Source organism: Carassius gibelio, chromosome B5 (assembly GCF_023724105.1).
Source record: "Carassius gibelio isolate Cgi1373 ecotype wild population from Czech Republic chromosome B5, carGib1.2-hapl.c, whole genome shotgun sequence".
NCBI lineage: Eukaryota > Metazoa > Chordata > Actinopteri > Cypriniformes > Cyprinidae > Carassius > Carassius gibelio.
Genome location: NC_068400.1, coordinates 39,840,995 through 39,856,822, shown reverse-complemented (window position 1 = coordinate 39,856,822; position 15,828 = coordinate 39,840,995). Strand labels below are relative to the sequence as shown.

The window sequence follows — 15,828 nt, the reverse complement described above, 5'->3', positions numbered from 1 at the left end:
TAAAAAAAAAAAAAAAAAAAAAAATCAAATATTGCCCTATTAATTTATTTTCCTAAACAAAGAAATATCAAAAAAAGAAAAGCATAGAGGCCTTGATACTGTAACGTTACCTTTTAAAAAACTAATTGCAAACGTTTATGCAAAGTGTATTATGTACAAATAATGCAATACTGTACCACTAAATAAGAAAGGTTTTGAGGGCAAAGCTAATCAGGCCAATGGGAGACAATTAATAATCAGTCTCATTTTATATTAAATCATTCTTTCATTTCACTAATCAATCTTTTTTATTTTTTTTATTAAACACAAAGGGGTCATTAATGATGCTTACATTATAGCATGTGCAAATTCACAAACAAAGTATATATAATTTGGCCAAAATTACAGGTACCTATATTAATATTCAAGAATGAACAAATGTACTGTTATTATAGATTACAAAGGTATTTATAATTAAATACATCCAAAAGGTCAGGACTTGCCATACATTTTCTCATTTATTTAACCATTGTAATAATTTCCAAATTTGGACTTATTTGTGTCATTCGATAACTATATTCCCTATATCCATATTTGTAATTGCTTTATTGTAAAATAAATCAGGTAACTACTTTTGAGTATGATTTCAGTTTATCATATGTTATTATGTTTTTAAAAAGGAAGAAAAAGTACCCTCAGAAGATATTTTAGAGCCTAATTGAGTTAAATCTGAAAAAGCAAACAAAATGTAGCTTTAAATATTAATATTTAATTTAGAATTACACATGCTATACTTTTGTTACAGAAACTGCATCTGAATCATTGGGTTGAGTAAATGTAAATAAACAGAATTTCTATTTTTGTGAAACTATCACCAACTATTTATTAAATTGAAATGATAGCCTACTCAAAATATAATATAATAATAAAATAATAATATTACTTTCGTATTAATTTAACTGTTGAATAAAATATTTTCCAAATTTGCACTCATTCGTGTTTTAACTTTATGAGACAAAAGCTATATGTAGAATTGTAAGGGCTAGCCATCTTCGCGCTCTTGCAAACTGGATGCTCTGACTTGACGTAGAGTCCTTGTAGCCATGAGAGGTGTGTCCATGTAGATGAGTAAATAAATCTGCATCTTAAGTGGCGTGTCGCGTTAACTTAACGTCTGTCGGCGTGTGGCGTTATTTTAACGCGTGGTGGCGTCTGGCGTTTACTTATCGCGTAACGGCGCTTATTTAACGCCTGGCGGCGTTATGAAAACGGCGTTTTAAAATTAATACGGCGTTGAAAAGCACGCGTTTTCTGGTCCACTTGGCTTTCCATAAAGATCTAACCTGTTAACATGGGAGCCGAATTAAAAACAGACACGCCACGCAGCTGAGGCGCTTGCGCCACACATCCAGTGTGTTGCTGGCCTAACGTCTCACGTCAAAAGAAAATCACCAGTCATTGGATGTGTCAATCATACATCAATTTAAATAAACATTAACATACAGTAATAATCATGAAATATTTTGATTGGGACTCGAGTGGACTCGGGCATAAGTCCGATTCCTAATATGTTCGAGTCCGAGTCAATACCGAGTCAAAATGCACACGAGTCCATGACAAGACCGAGACCATTAAAATACGGTCTCGAGACCGAGTCCAAGACCGAGTCCGAGTCTCGAGTACTCAACACTGTAATTAAAATGTAATTTACATCTATGCATTTAGAAGACGCTTTTATCCAAAGCGACTTACTGTGCATTCAGGCTATCAATGTTTGAATTGCCTTTGAACCCCCAATGCTCTACCAATTGAGCTAAAGCTACATAAATGTAATGACCAGTAAATCTTTCATCTCTTTCAGTGAACATTGCTATTCTTTTTGTGGTAAAACATTTTTGCAGCACTTCAACGGTTACAGCATATTTTTCAAATCAAATTTATTACTGATTTCAGTGTGATCCTGCAAGGGGTTATTTACTGTAGACTCTGAATTAGATGGCATTATAAGTGAAGCTGGTAATGCTGTTTTTGGAGTTATTTATGATGGAGCTTGACATCAAACAAATTTTGGGTTTTCACTTTCAACCAAAATTCAACTTCTGAGCAATGTTGTTTAACGAAAAGTTAAGTTAGGCAATGTTGTCTAACCACATCTAGTTTAACGTAAAGCTTTATTAGAATGTTAGAGGATAATGTTCTAACAATATTATCAATACACATTTTTAGACTGTTTCTAGAGAATGATTTCCTACCTTTTAGCAGAACATTCTGGGAAATAAAATAAAACTTGCCGCTGAAAAAAATTCCCAGAACATGAAAAGTTTATAGAACTGCAACAGGACACAAATGTACTCATTTCCATTGTTGGTCCTATAGTGACTTTCTCCACTAAATCCATGCCCAGCAGTTCCAGAGGCTGGTCCACCTTAAAATTTAAATAGCAACATTAATACGTTTACATTTTATAACCTAATGATTTCAATATCTCAAAATCCATGCACATCTGTGGACAACAAGCTTATATACACATATTGGGATGTATTTGTTTTTTGGTTCCACAATGTTCTAATTCTAAAATAAAAATTGTCTGGCCTCTTTTTCAGCCTTCGTCCAGCAACCACTTTTCTTCTTAACTTTACACTGTTTTTGAGGAGATGTGATAAAGTTGACCATCTATTTAAATAGCTTTTTTTTTTTTTTTTTTTAAATCTAAACAAATAACTGGCAATGAGGTTCTAAAGGCCCAATTAAAGGAATAGGCCCATTTAAACTGAAATTGGAAATCAGGTTATTGTCAGTGTGCTAGTTGCTTCAAGTGAGTTAAGTGTAGTTCCTTGACAAGCACTGACTTCTTGTTAGTATCAAGTCTTGGTGTATCACTATGAGAAAACTTGTCAGTGTAGAGGAGTTGTCACTTTAAAGTAGTTTGCTTACCATTAACTTGAAAATTGGAGGAACATCTGCAAAATGAAACATTTCTACTCTTTTTTTTATTATTTTTTTATGACAAATGGATAAACACCTCAATGTTTGTAATTTAGAATTTTCTCATATAGTTTTGGATCCTTTTCTTTCATAATCCAACAAGAACATTAATTCAGGTGACAAAATTTTGTGATCATCTCCCTATAATTTACAGCAGAGCTATTTTGAATGATTGGGGCAGCTGTGGCCTAACAGTCAGACTAGTTACCAGAAGGTTGCCGGTTCGAGTCTCGGTGCAGACGGATTTGTAGGTGGGAGGGAGTGAATGAACAGTGCTCTGTTCCACCCTCAATACCCATGGATGAAGTGCCCTTGAGCAAGGCACTGAACCCCGAGTTGCTCCCCGGGCGCTGGATATATAGCTGCCCACTGCTCTGGGTGTGTGTTCACGGTGTGTTCATTTCTCACTGCTGTGTACACTTGGATGGGTTAAATGCAGCGCACTCATTCCGAGTATGGGCTACCATACTTGGCAAATGTCATTACTTTATCTGGTGCACTCTGAGATTGAATGCCAACATTATGTTCCACACTTGAATCTGGTATGTAAGGCTTTCTTGTGAAAACAATGATGTTTGGATAAGTGTTCAGATCAAATATATTCCACTGTATCAGTAAGAAGGTAAACAGATTAACCAAACAGAATATTTATTAAAATATATTGTGGCTCTATATAGAGGTCACCACAGACAGTTTCAATTAATTTGCATAGGCAAAATAAAACGGCAACAACTCAGCAACGTACATAAGACCAAAACAAAGGAGCAATTGCAAGATGAATAAAAAAAAAAAAAAAAAAAAAATCACAGAACATTACCTGGAGTGTGAGAATCATTTTTCAATGCTGCAGTGCAGCAAGACATTTGTCCCTTTTTGCTTTGGATACATCCAGTTGTGTTTTGGTGTATTTGCATGCTGCAGTGTTGCCAAATCCACAGTCTTTTTTTTACCACATAATTGGGATGCTTTGTGGAAATTTTAGATTAACAGTTTGGTTTGGTTTATAACACAGACCTGACAACCCTCTAAGCAGACATGCTGCATCGAGGGTGGACTGGAATTGACTGCTACAACAGACTGAGGAGGAGGTAACCCGATCGTGAAAGAACAGTTAAACAGCTGAGCCCAAGCCTCCTTTACTAATCTGAAAAAGTCACTTTAGAACTAGTAATGAAGGAACGTTGAGTTTCTTCATTAAAAGTTTATTATATTACTGCATTAAAAGTTGTGTATTGTGTGGAGTAGAGTATTATAACAGAGATTGACTGAGCGAATGTGATTAACTTACCTGCATATGATACAGCATTCATTCTTCAGATCACTCATAAAACAATAAAACATTAGTTTAAATGTCTGCTGAGGAAAGTCATATCTTTGTCGTACTATCCTTTCATCTGTTAAGGCTGATTTGCGAGGATAGAGCTGCTAAGTGCATTTAATGGCTGCTTCAAGCTGTTATTAAATGTAACAAGTTCAAAACAGCGCTTTAGTCTCTTTCAAAATAAAAGTCTCTTGTCGCTCTGTAATTGCGCAACAATATAACTAAAATCACCATCACAAACACACCCTGTTTCCTAATAGTAAATACCATTAAATATATAAAATATTATTTGTTGAATAATAATGTTTGATAACAATCATCATAAAAGTTCAGGCAATTCAGTCAAAAGTACAATGGTGGCACTATACATAGTACTGAAGTTACATCAAATATAACATGATGAGATTTTGCCCTAAGTCAAAACTATTTGGTTTGGAACATATAATAAATTAAAAACTGTATAAATACTAAAATCAATTTTTTGAAAGATTGTCCAACAGTGACACCAGCAGATAAACTGGGTGTGTTCGGCTATGATTGTTTCAGGCTATAAATCCTGCCTCTTGTGTTCGCGAATCAGTATGAACGAACAATATAATGGTGTTAATTGGAAGACTTAAAAAAAGCAAGTAAACAACTCACACACTTAGATATCAAAACCTTATTTTTTATGTCAAAATAAGACATGAAATGGCCTAAAATATATCTTGTGGGAGTTTTTAGTGAGTAATCAGCTTGGTGAAATTGAAAGCAGCCTAAATCTCTGTGTCTGTGACCATTTCAGGAGCTTTGAGGACTGATGATTATTGTAATGAATCATTTAGAAAGAGCAAAGCTGAGCTGATGATTTAATTCACAGAATCAGATGGTGATTATTATCCAGGCTCAAGTACACCATAAGCACATGTTTAGGGATAGTTCATTAAGTAGTATTTGACATGGTCCATGTGTCTTTGAAAGATTTAAAATTAAATGTTTTTTTTTTTTAACTAAAAATGGACAAGGTGGTATAAATGCATGCTGCCTGTGGTCTGACTCTTTTGTGGTAAGGCAAAAATTTCCTGTAACTGGGTTGAACTTCACAGTGAGGTGATGATGACATTGTAGATGCTCTTGTGAAAGTGTGTCTATGTGAAGTTAATTCTGCACTGAATGGTGCTTCAAAGCTGATAAGGTATGTCAGACAATTCTTATTTTTTTAAAGTTGTGTTTTATTCTAAAAACCACCTGCTAAAAAGAAAGGTACAAGGTTTTATAAATTTGAAGGTGTGTACTTGAGTTCAAAGTGTTTGAGAAGTGACCTTTTCATGTGCAGAGCAAGAGACTGAATTGAATATCTTTTTTTTTTATGAATAACGAATGTTAATTAGTATGGTTGTGGCATCTATTACGGAATGGATTTCTATAAAGAATGGTCAGAAACATTCCCTGGTCAAGCTCAGAAATTTAAACTTTTATAAACGAATTAAACAATGGGATGAAAAATACTAGGATGTCAAGCAGGATAATCAGCCTAACTGGATGGAAATCGCCTAAAGAGCTCAAGTTAGCCATTCATCAGTGAGATAATAAAAGTTAGCTTACAGGCGTCAACAAATTTATCTTTCAGAAATTTTAGTTTCTATAATTTAACGATAATTTTACGTTTGAATGAAAGACACGAATCAATCAAAATCACTCAACATCAAATAATTAATTAACAAATAATTAACAAATAATTAAATAAGTTCACACTTACAGACTGGGCTTGACATTAACACCCACCAACATGATTTCTGTAGTGGCGTGTAATGCTTCACTCTCGCTTGCCACTTTGGCGGATTACATTTTTATGTTTTGTCAATGTTGACAGTTTTTTTGCTTGATTTGGGTAATGAAAACAGTTCCAAACAAAGATCACAGCACAGTCGTGCATCTCTGTGCAACATGCATCTGTGTTTTGTTGCTGAATGATTCAGCATTTTTTTATGAATTGGTTGAGTCATCTCAATGATTCTATAACCCATTCACAAAGAAAGGCACTTGCTTCATTTTTTATCTGTTTTGTTGTAGATCATTAAACCGTTATGTTGTTTCAGAAGCCTGTCTAAAATTATTTTCACATGGTCCCCTTATGCAAAACTCTGCCTGCACAGTCATTGCCTAATAAGGCAGCAAGTCAGCTGCCTAAATTACAGATGCAGCCAATGTCAATCTCTGCTTATAGTTATTGTGCTGTTGTCTTCTCACCAAAATGATGTCACTTCCTCGAGGGTATTGTCACTGAGGAATGGAGGAAATTAAACCGTTGACTTAATTGTTGGAAATACTGATGTCAATTTTATTTTAGGGTTTAAACTACAAAAATAAACAAGCCCATTTTTATTTAAAAATTTTTTTTTTATTAATAAATGTAAATATTTTTGGAAAAAACATTTTATTGAAGTAAAGCATTATATAAGTTCAATATTGCCCTTGTAGAAACAAAAAGCCATTCACATTTTACAAGCATGTGCACTCCTTAATGCATTCTTATAATGTTGTTCACACCTCACCCTATAGCAATCATTAGGACCTAAGCAACGATGGCGTAAGGACCCAACTGGAATAGCTCCTTTTCTCCTTCTCCAAAGTTAATCACATTTTTGAGGGCTTAAATAAACTCATTAAGTAAAATTTTCAGCCGCACAAGCAGAACATTGCTTCAGCAAAGTTTCTCTGGCTAAATCTAGCTAACATTAAAGTTAGTAAGTCCATGATATTTCAAAACAAAATACCAAACTGTTCTCACATTATATACTGTGTAAGTCAAAAACACATAAAGGTCTACATTTCACTGCCTCTCCATATAAAACTGGTTAAATGTACATTATATTAATTGTATCTTGCGCTATGTGAACAGTGTTGATCTGGGATACTGTCATCCGCGATTATGACGACCGTAACACAATGCTTCTCCCGCTTGAATTGTGATCTGTAAACCCTAGCCTCCAGTTACCCATTGTATTTATTTTAAAATATTGTATACATACTTTCATGGAATATTTAATTCCCACTTAAATGGTGGCCTTTCTGCATCCAAAACTGTGCAAAACATCATGGGAAAAGGTTTTCACATGGACTCTGTCATTGTAAGACAGGGAACAGCTCTGTTTGTTTGTCCGAGGGAGCAACAGTGACTAAGGGCAGTTACCGATAGGTCAGTTGGATCATCTTCAAATACAGTGAGGGTTATCTGAAGGCCATTCTGATGTCAAATTAAGAAGATCTTGTGTTTTTGTCAAGGGGGGTGTCCCTGGCTCTCTGACAAATCTAATATTTCGCCATGAAACAGGATTTGCTGTAACTCAGGCAAGCAATGTCCGATCTGCCCCAAACTTCACGCGTTTGATAGGTGTTCTGTCCTGAACACATATCCATGCCCATATTCAGTTAAAGTCATAGCGCCACCTCCTGGCAATAGGAAGTGTCATGGTTAACACTGTTATGGATTCCTAACAACATTATACATTAAAAAGTGTGAACAAGCGTTAAATAGGCTGGCAACATGCTAGAAACATACTAAACCATGCTAGCAAAACTTAGCTAATGCTGGGTATACACCAAAAGATAATCGGGCTGATTTTGACTTCCGACAATCCTAGCTATGTCCTGATTATCATGATGGTTCTACAGATTATTTTAAAAGATTTATTGGTGTGAGATGTGTTAAGAGTGTCCGAACCTGATCGGAAGAACATCGGAGCCACTCCAATCGCAAATCGTAAATATTCAACATGTTTAATCTTTACGATCAGAAATCCTGATGTGTGGGGGAACCCCCGAGGACAAATGCACGCATGCTCTGGAGATTATCACGTAAAAACTAAAAATTATCCAATCAGAAAAGCGAGATGATGGAAGACAGAAGCAATCATGGCGCAGCACAAAGTGAAATTGATGTGGACAGCAGAGATGGAGGATCAGCTTGTTGATTTGTGGCAACAGCATGAATGTTTATACAGCATGTCGTGTATGAAATCATTCCAAACATTATCATTGCAATTTTACCTGCATATTAATCTGAAGTCTCGCGAGATTTTGCAAGATTTCCTGTGTTCACAGTTGTGAGACTGGCTGAAAATCTGTTTGTGTGTGGTGTGCTGTCTTTGTCACATCATGGCACACCACACACTATAGGAGCAAAACAGTTAAATCTAGGTTTTTTTATCCTCATGTTTGTGGTCCATCACATTTTGAAAATCTTATAAGATGTAAAAAATATCTTGGTGTGTACCCAGCATAAGTGCTAAAGCATGCTAATGAGGTGAAACCCCCTGGTGGCTGGCTGCAGTACACATAAACCCTGTCCTCTCCATGTAAACAAATGGGACTTGAGTCAAAAAAAATAAATAAATTAACAATAAATTCCAATAAAATTCTCAGAAATTCTGATATATGTTTAATTGTTTGTTTTTATGATGTTTGATTTTAGCTAGAAATTTGATGAAATAATAAAAACGGAGCATGTCATTATGGTTAATTGGGTCTGTGGGAGTTTGGGTGGGAGATTGATACCACGGCTCCACCTCGAAGCTACTGCGCAGACTCTGGCTCCAAACAAATCTCTACTGCGCAGACTCCAAATTATGTAATTTACTTAAAGGTCCCATTATTTGCGCTTTTTTGAAGCTTTAATTGTGTTTACAGTGTACAATATAACATGTGTTCATGTTTAGTGTGTAAAAAAACTGTAATTTTCACACAATTCACCTATCTGTATACCTCTGTTTTCACTGTCATAAAAACGGGCTGATGACTTCCTTGTTCTATGAAGTCCCTCCTTCAGAAATACGTAACGAGTTCTGATTGTGCCAGCGGTTCCTGTGTTGTGATTCGACAGCAGCTGAGCGCGCGCTGCCCTCCTGCTAATGTGATTGAGCTAGAAAGCACGTGCTGGAGATGTACTTATAATCACTGGAGCGTTTTTACTGACGAGATGCGCATGAAATCACATCCATTTTTTTGCAGAGCCCTAACATCTAGTTAATAAAGCTAAACAGTAGTAAGTTACAGAAACTGTTAAACGCACCAACTTAAATAATAAAATACACTTTCCGGTTGTGGTCCATAAACAACGCCTTCTCCAGACAAAGAGGGAACTGCTCCATCTTTCAAGAATAATCTTTGTGTGAATCTGGCATTAAACTGATTGAGATTGAGGAAGTTGTCCTCAGCAAGCTGTCCTCAGCAAAATGTGCTGCACATAGTTTTACATGTGGATTATAATTTTTGGGAACCGAGTTAAACATAAATTGTAACCATTAATCTACAAGTACAGCGTCCCTGGGAAGCCCAAACAAAGATGACAAAAATGCTGCTCTTCCTTCTTCTCCATCGGAGCGCAACAAAACCACGCCCTCCTTTTTGTGAATTCATGTGGGCGGAGGTTAGTCAAAACACTGTTTTAATGACGTCATCACTGCAGGAACTAGAGGGATGAAGTCCAAACGGGTCGTTTTTTGTAGGCGAATTTTGTTAAATAAAATATCTCACTTGGCATTGAACTTTTAACTTTAGCATTTTACAGATAATATTTATATTCTAACAAGAACATTACACATTAACTAAAGTTTAAAACATGGGCTCACGAAGAAGGGAACCTTTAAGATGGCAACGGCCGTGCATGAGATATGCTTTGGCTTCACTTTTCTATAGTGGAAGGAAGTGAAGACACGTCATCCATCTTTTTGTATAGTCTGTGGCCCCAAACTTAACATGTTTGATGAGAGCCTTGGCCTGTACATTCCAAGATTAAGTTACAGTCGTAGCGCCATCTACTGTCAATAGGAAGTGACATGTTTAACAATGCACTTGATGCACTATTAGCAACACAGTAAAAATATGCCATTATGTGCTAAACATGTTAGAAACATGCACAAACATGCTAGTAACACTTGCTAAGTGCTGAAGCATGCTATTAAAGGTCATATGACATGAAAATTTCACTTTCTGAGGTTTTTTAACATTAATATGAGTTCCTCTAGCCTGTATATGCTCCCCAAGTTTCTAGAAATTTGAATCGGTGTAAATTGAGATTTTTCTATCTTTCTCTGCCTTTGAGAAAATGGAAGATCAAACGGGCTGATCTTGAATCTCCTCGTTGTGACGTTGTAACGAGAATTGTTACCTCCCCTTTCTCTGCTTTGCCCGCCCAAATATTTACATATAATTCAGTCGCAATGTCAGCACAGGCGTTTCAAACAGACTTTTATGATATGGATTCGACGGCACTGGCACAAACAGTGAGTAACAGTGTTCATTAATGCCTGATCTGTGATCAGTGATTTCTGATGGGTAGCTAATCATTCAAGTTCACACAGACTTTCTTTCTAAATCGTTTAATACTGTTTATGCATCAGTGAATCAAGCCAGTGACTAAACGATCAATTTCACGTTGTTTCTCTTAGTAGCATGAAGCAAATCTGTTATTTAAATTGTGATTTAATTACAGAGAGCGATTAAAGAAAGCTCCCTTTTTTTCCGGAGCTGTTACACATCGCGAGTATATCTGCACACTTGCCCAAACTGCCGTTACAATGAATGACGCTGTTATGCTGCACAACGGAGCTCTTACTGTATTCATGTGTTTGCTGTTAGCTGTGGTGAAAGCATTTTTTGAGAGAAAATGTGTTGCAATAAAGACGGGATCACTGCATCCACGCGATAAACAGACTCTGTCTACTCAATGCTCATCACTGCAGCCTTTCATGTGATGGGGAAAAGATCGAAAAAATAATTATATAATCAACACTTACACAATTCGTTAATCTCGACAGCTGTAATAGTAAAATATATATATTTATATATATATATATATATTTGAGAGGGGTTTCACATGTAATATGCATTTCGAATGCAAAGATGTCAGCCAATCACAACAGTCGTGGTTTACTCTGAGTCTCACAGCAGACACGCCCCTTCAAACAGAGCATTCAAGCCAGAGGGCTAATGTCAGGATATAAAAATGCTTTTTATTTCTAAATATTAAATGTAAAAATCATACTAACAATATAAATACACCTAAGGAAACATTAAAAAGCATTTAAAGAAAAGGAAATAATCCATGTCATGGGACCTTTAACGCTATCAAGCAGGAAGGTGTTGTAACTCATGCATACAATGTCAGATCACCCTCAAACTTAAAGAGCCAGTAAGATGAAAATTCTAAGCTTCCTATCACTGTTTATAAGTCCTGTACATTAGGTTTAAATCCATCCAAGGTTAAAAAACATTGTCATTTTGTCAAAATAACATTTTAAAATTACCTCAATTCTCAGAGATCCTCAAACGGTTCGCGCAAAGCTGTTCAAAAGATTCAGTTTCCTTAAACCCCACCTTTCGGTAGCATACTGTGTTCTGATTGGTCAACTGACATAGTTTTGATTGGTTGTTCCGCACACAACTTCACGGTAAACAATGCGTTAGCATCTGTTTGGGGTGAATAATGTCTTATTCCTCTTACCGCGAAGCAAACAGTAAAATAAAAAACTTGAACAGTCTCGCTGCTTTTTCTTCTGTGTGGGAGTATTCAAGCTGCGCGCTTCAGTTTGAATCTGAATAGCGCGTTCAGCTTCGGGGGCGTGGTCACATTAGATATAACGAAGGGAGACATGAAAAACAGACATTGCGTTGTTTTCATATGGATTACTTTATCACAGAATATCTGTTTTCGGCACCACTTGTTTAGTTTTAAAGTATACATGTCAAGCTTTCTATAGATATCTCTCTCATGTCTCTTCGTTGAGTATTCACGGAGTTACACTTCATTTTAATGACGTTTTTGTAAATGAAGATTGGCGCAGACAGCACACATACTGATAAGACGCTCGGGAGAAAACAGACACATAACTTCATAATCATACTTCACGTTGTGATTTGGAGATGCTCGTTGGTCTAAATAAAGTTGGTAATGAACCCTCTTTTATGGCCAAACGCTTTGAAAATCCCGCCTTGAACTCACAGAGATTAGAAAAGCAGCCATCAGTGAAGGATTTGTTGTACTGCTCTGGTATTGTGGTAAAAATGAATTTTAGCCATTGGTTCTTCTGATCTTCATTCTTTGGCAGTGAAAATAAAACAAACTTGCCTTTACAATTAAAAACACACCGTCTCCTCGACATGATGCTCTCACACCAACCAGAGCGTCTGTGTGGGAGGTGGGGCAGGTCAGAGTTCCGTTTCTCCCAAGACGGTAGGCGGAGATTATTATGCAAAGTGTTCCTAGTGACGTACATAGAGATGGGCAAAAGATTTGAAATCTATAACGACTCGTTTCAGCGATTCAGAGTCGACTCCTTACTTTAGAAGCCAATAACTTTATAAATCGTGTACTTTTTGGTTTAATTACTTTGCACATTGTTTACACTGATGGACAGCTACATCATACACTGTAATACAGGTAATTTTGGATTTCCCATCTGTGTGGCTCTTTAACCATTATCATCATCAAAGTCATCCATGTGACATCAGAGGGTCAGTTATATTTGTCGAAGCACTGAAAATACATACGGGCTTGGAACGATATGAGCTTGAGTGATTAATGACATAATTTTCATTTTTGGGTGAACTAACCCTTTAAGGCCAATATTCAGTTATAATAATACCGCCACCCTGATTTTGTCGCTCATTCTGTTTTTGATCAATAATAAAAAAGTTACGTTTTTATCTTTAGTTTCTATAAAAGAAGTGATGTTGAGTACATGAAACCCTACAATATATTTATCTACCTATTAAAACTACAGATAAACATGATTGGTTTATAAAATAGAGGAGAATCTTCTTGAACATTTCAAAGTAAGGAATGATTTTAAATGATCACTTCATTATTTTATTGAGATAAGGGAAGACAGCATTAAATCAGATCATGTAGTGGGCCAAAGCTTAAGAGTTTGTTTCTGGAATCTATTTTCCAAAAACTAAAAGAGTAAAATCAAGAAGTGAAAGAAGGGGATCTTGTTGATGAGGAAAACAAAAACAGTTGTGGAAGTATTTTGTGGAAGTAAAGCATGTGCAGTCATGCGCAATATTGCTCAAGAGAAGGATAGAATGCTGGTTCATTATAAAAACAAAAGTGTCACAGTTGTCAGATGACAAATGGGAGCTGGTTCGGTAATGCTGGAGACACTGCTATTACGTGAGGTGAGAGACTGTCTTGTTATTTATTCAAACTATGAAAATTGACTTCAAAACACAAATAATTGTTTGCCTCTTTTTGTCCACAGAGATGTTTACATTCATTTTTAGATTTTATAAATATTTTATATTTACGTATGACAAGATTTTTTACTTATTTTCTCTTTATTGAAGAGAACCAAATGTGACCCTGGACCACAAAACCAGTCTTAAGTCGCTTGGGTATTTTTGTAGCAATAGCCATAATTTTTGATTAGTAATATGCATCGCTAAGAGCTTCATTTGGACAAATTGTAAGGCTTTAAGATTTTCTCAATATTGCAATTTCTTGCACCCTTAGATTCCATATTTTCTGCCAAATAATGTCCTATCCTAAAAACACCATACATCAATGAGAAGCTTATTTATTCAGCTCTCAGACTGAAACATTTACCCTTATAACTGGTTTTGTGGTCCAGGGTCACAAATCTATTGTAGCTAATCTAACTTAGCCTATATTTATGTTTTAAAAAAGAACTCTTTTTTTTTTAAAACTCAATCTTCAAGAAATTACTTTGAACAACTCGGGGATGAAATTAAATTCTGATGAACATTGATTGTGGTATTACAGATATTTATCATTAACAAACTTTCTTTTGTTGTTTGCTTGCAGGGACAGAATTTGCAATGGATTCACATTTAGATTTGAACTATAATTATACTGATTATGATAACACCACCTCTGTTAATTTCAATTCTGATGAAGCTGTTTACCATAATCCCACCACTACATGTTTTACTGAGGTTATTTGCCTGTTGTTGCTGGTGATCAATGTGATCATCTGTCTGCTGGGCCTGGGAGGAAATGGTGTGGTCATCTGGATTGCAGGATTTGGCATGAAGAGGTCAGTCAATACTACCTGGTACCTGAGTCTGGCTGTATCTGACTTCATATTCTGCGCCTGTTTGCCTTTTAACATCGCCCACAGTGTCACATCAGACTGGATTTTCGGCCTCTTCATGTGCAAGTTTACTTCCTTCGTCATGTTCCTCAACATGTTCAGCAGCATCTTCCTCCTCGTCATCATCAGCATGGATCGCTGCATTGTCGTCATGTTTCCTGTTTGGGCACAGAATCACCGCACTATTGGAAAAGCATCTGTATTGATCGTACTCGCGTGGATTGTCGCTGCAATATTAAGTATCCCGTCTATCATATACCGTGATGTCCAGAAACACCTAGGTATAAGCCAATGCATTAACAGCTACTCATCCAGCAAGTACAGCCACACATTCATTGCCTTGAGCCGCTTAGTTACTGGATTTTTCATCCCTTTCATCCTCATCATTATTTGTTATACTGTCATCATCCTCAGACTGAAAGCCACTAAGATGGCAAAGTCCAAAAAACCGTTTAAGATCATGACGGCTCTTATTCTGACCTTCTTCCTGTGCTGGCTGCCGTACCACACGTTTGTGCTAATTGAACTAAATGGAACCTTCCACAAAGAGGTCATTATTCTCGGAATGAAAATTGGCACCACATTTGCCACCGCAAACAGCTTCCTGAACCCCATTTTGTATGTTTTCATGGGCAATGACTTCAGGAAGAAGTTCAGGAGCTCCATTTTATCAAAGATTGAGAATGCCATTGGAGAAGACGGCCGAACGATCAGCCGCTACCTGTCTCGCTCCAGCTCAGTGGATGCAAGGGCGTCCACTCATATCTAAAGAATAAACTGGAAGTAATATTTTTTCAGTTATTTTTTTTTAAGTACGGCTGTCAATTTAAAGCATACATTTTTTGTACAATTAATTTTAAACTAATCTAAAAAAACAAACTGTAATGTGCCTCCTGACTGTAAATTCCATAATAAGGACACTTATACATTGTAAAAAAAAATATATAAAAAAATAAAAACAAAACTTGTAAATACAGAAAAAAAAAGTTTATTGGATTATGTTTTACCAAGCACTATTTCGGTCTTTAAAATGAATTTTTTAATTCAATGTGTTACTTGCTTTTTCTTTTTAATTATTTGTAAAAGTTAAACTTCTGGATGAAAATTTGCTTCAACATTAATTATTTTTGAGTGTGAAATATCTAAGCTGAAAAGCCCCAAACTTGACTACAAATAGCCAAAAAGCAAAAGAAAAGTAAAAAAAAAAACAGAAAGTAAATGTTGCATTACATCCATCTATATTTTATAAAATATGTAATTTTATATATACTGCATATAAATCTTTTTTTAATAAATCACATCCATTTCTGAACATCTGTGATCTGATCAATTTAAAGCTTGAAATGCCACCAAATAGATTGTGTTTCACTGGATGCGTTGTTGCATTCAAAACTGCTTGAGTGCGGCACAGTTACACGTTTTAACAGTTAAAATTATTTTTTTACTTTA

At 35.9% G+C, this 15,828-nt stretch overlaps 1 protein-coding gene across 1 annotated transcript; it reads left to right on the top strand.

Moving 5' to 3' along the window:
* The first annotated feature begins 13,351 nt into the window (after window positions 1–13,351).
* LOC127957654 (chemerin-like receptor 1) lies at window positions 13,352–15,691 on the top strand. The gene is made up of 2 exons (XM_052556275.1): window positions 13,352–13,444; window positions 14,091–15,691. The coding sequence occupies exon 2, from the start codon at window positions 14,105–14,107 to the stop codon at window positions 15,146–15,148; it is 1,044 nt and encodes a 347-aa protein (XP_052412235.1). The 5' UTR covers window positions 13,352–13,444; window positions 14,091–14,104; the 3' UTR covers window positions 15,149–15,691.
* The last annotated feature ends 137 nt before the right edge of the window (window positions 15,692–15,828 follow it).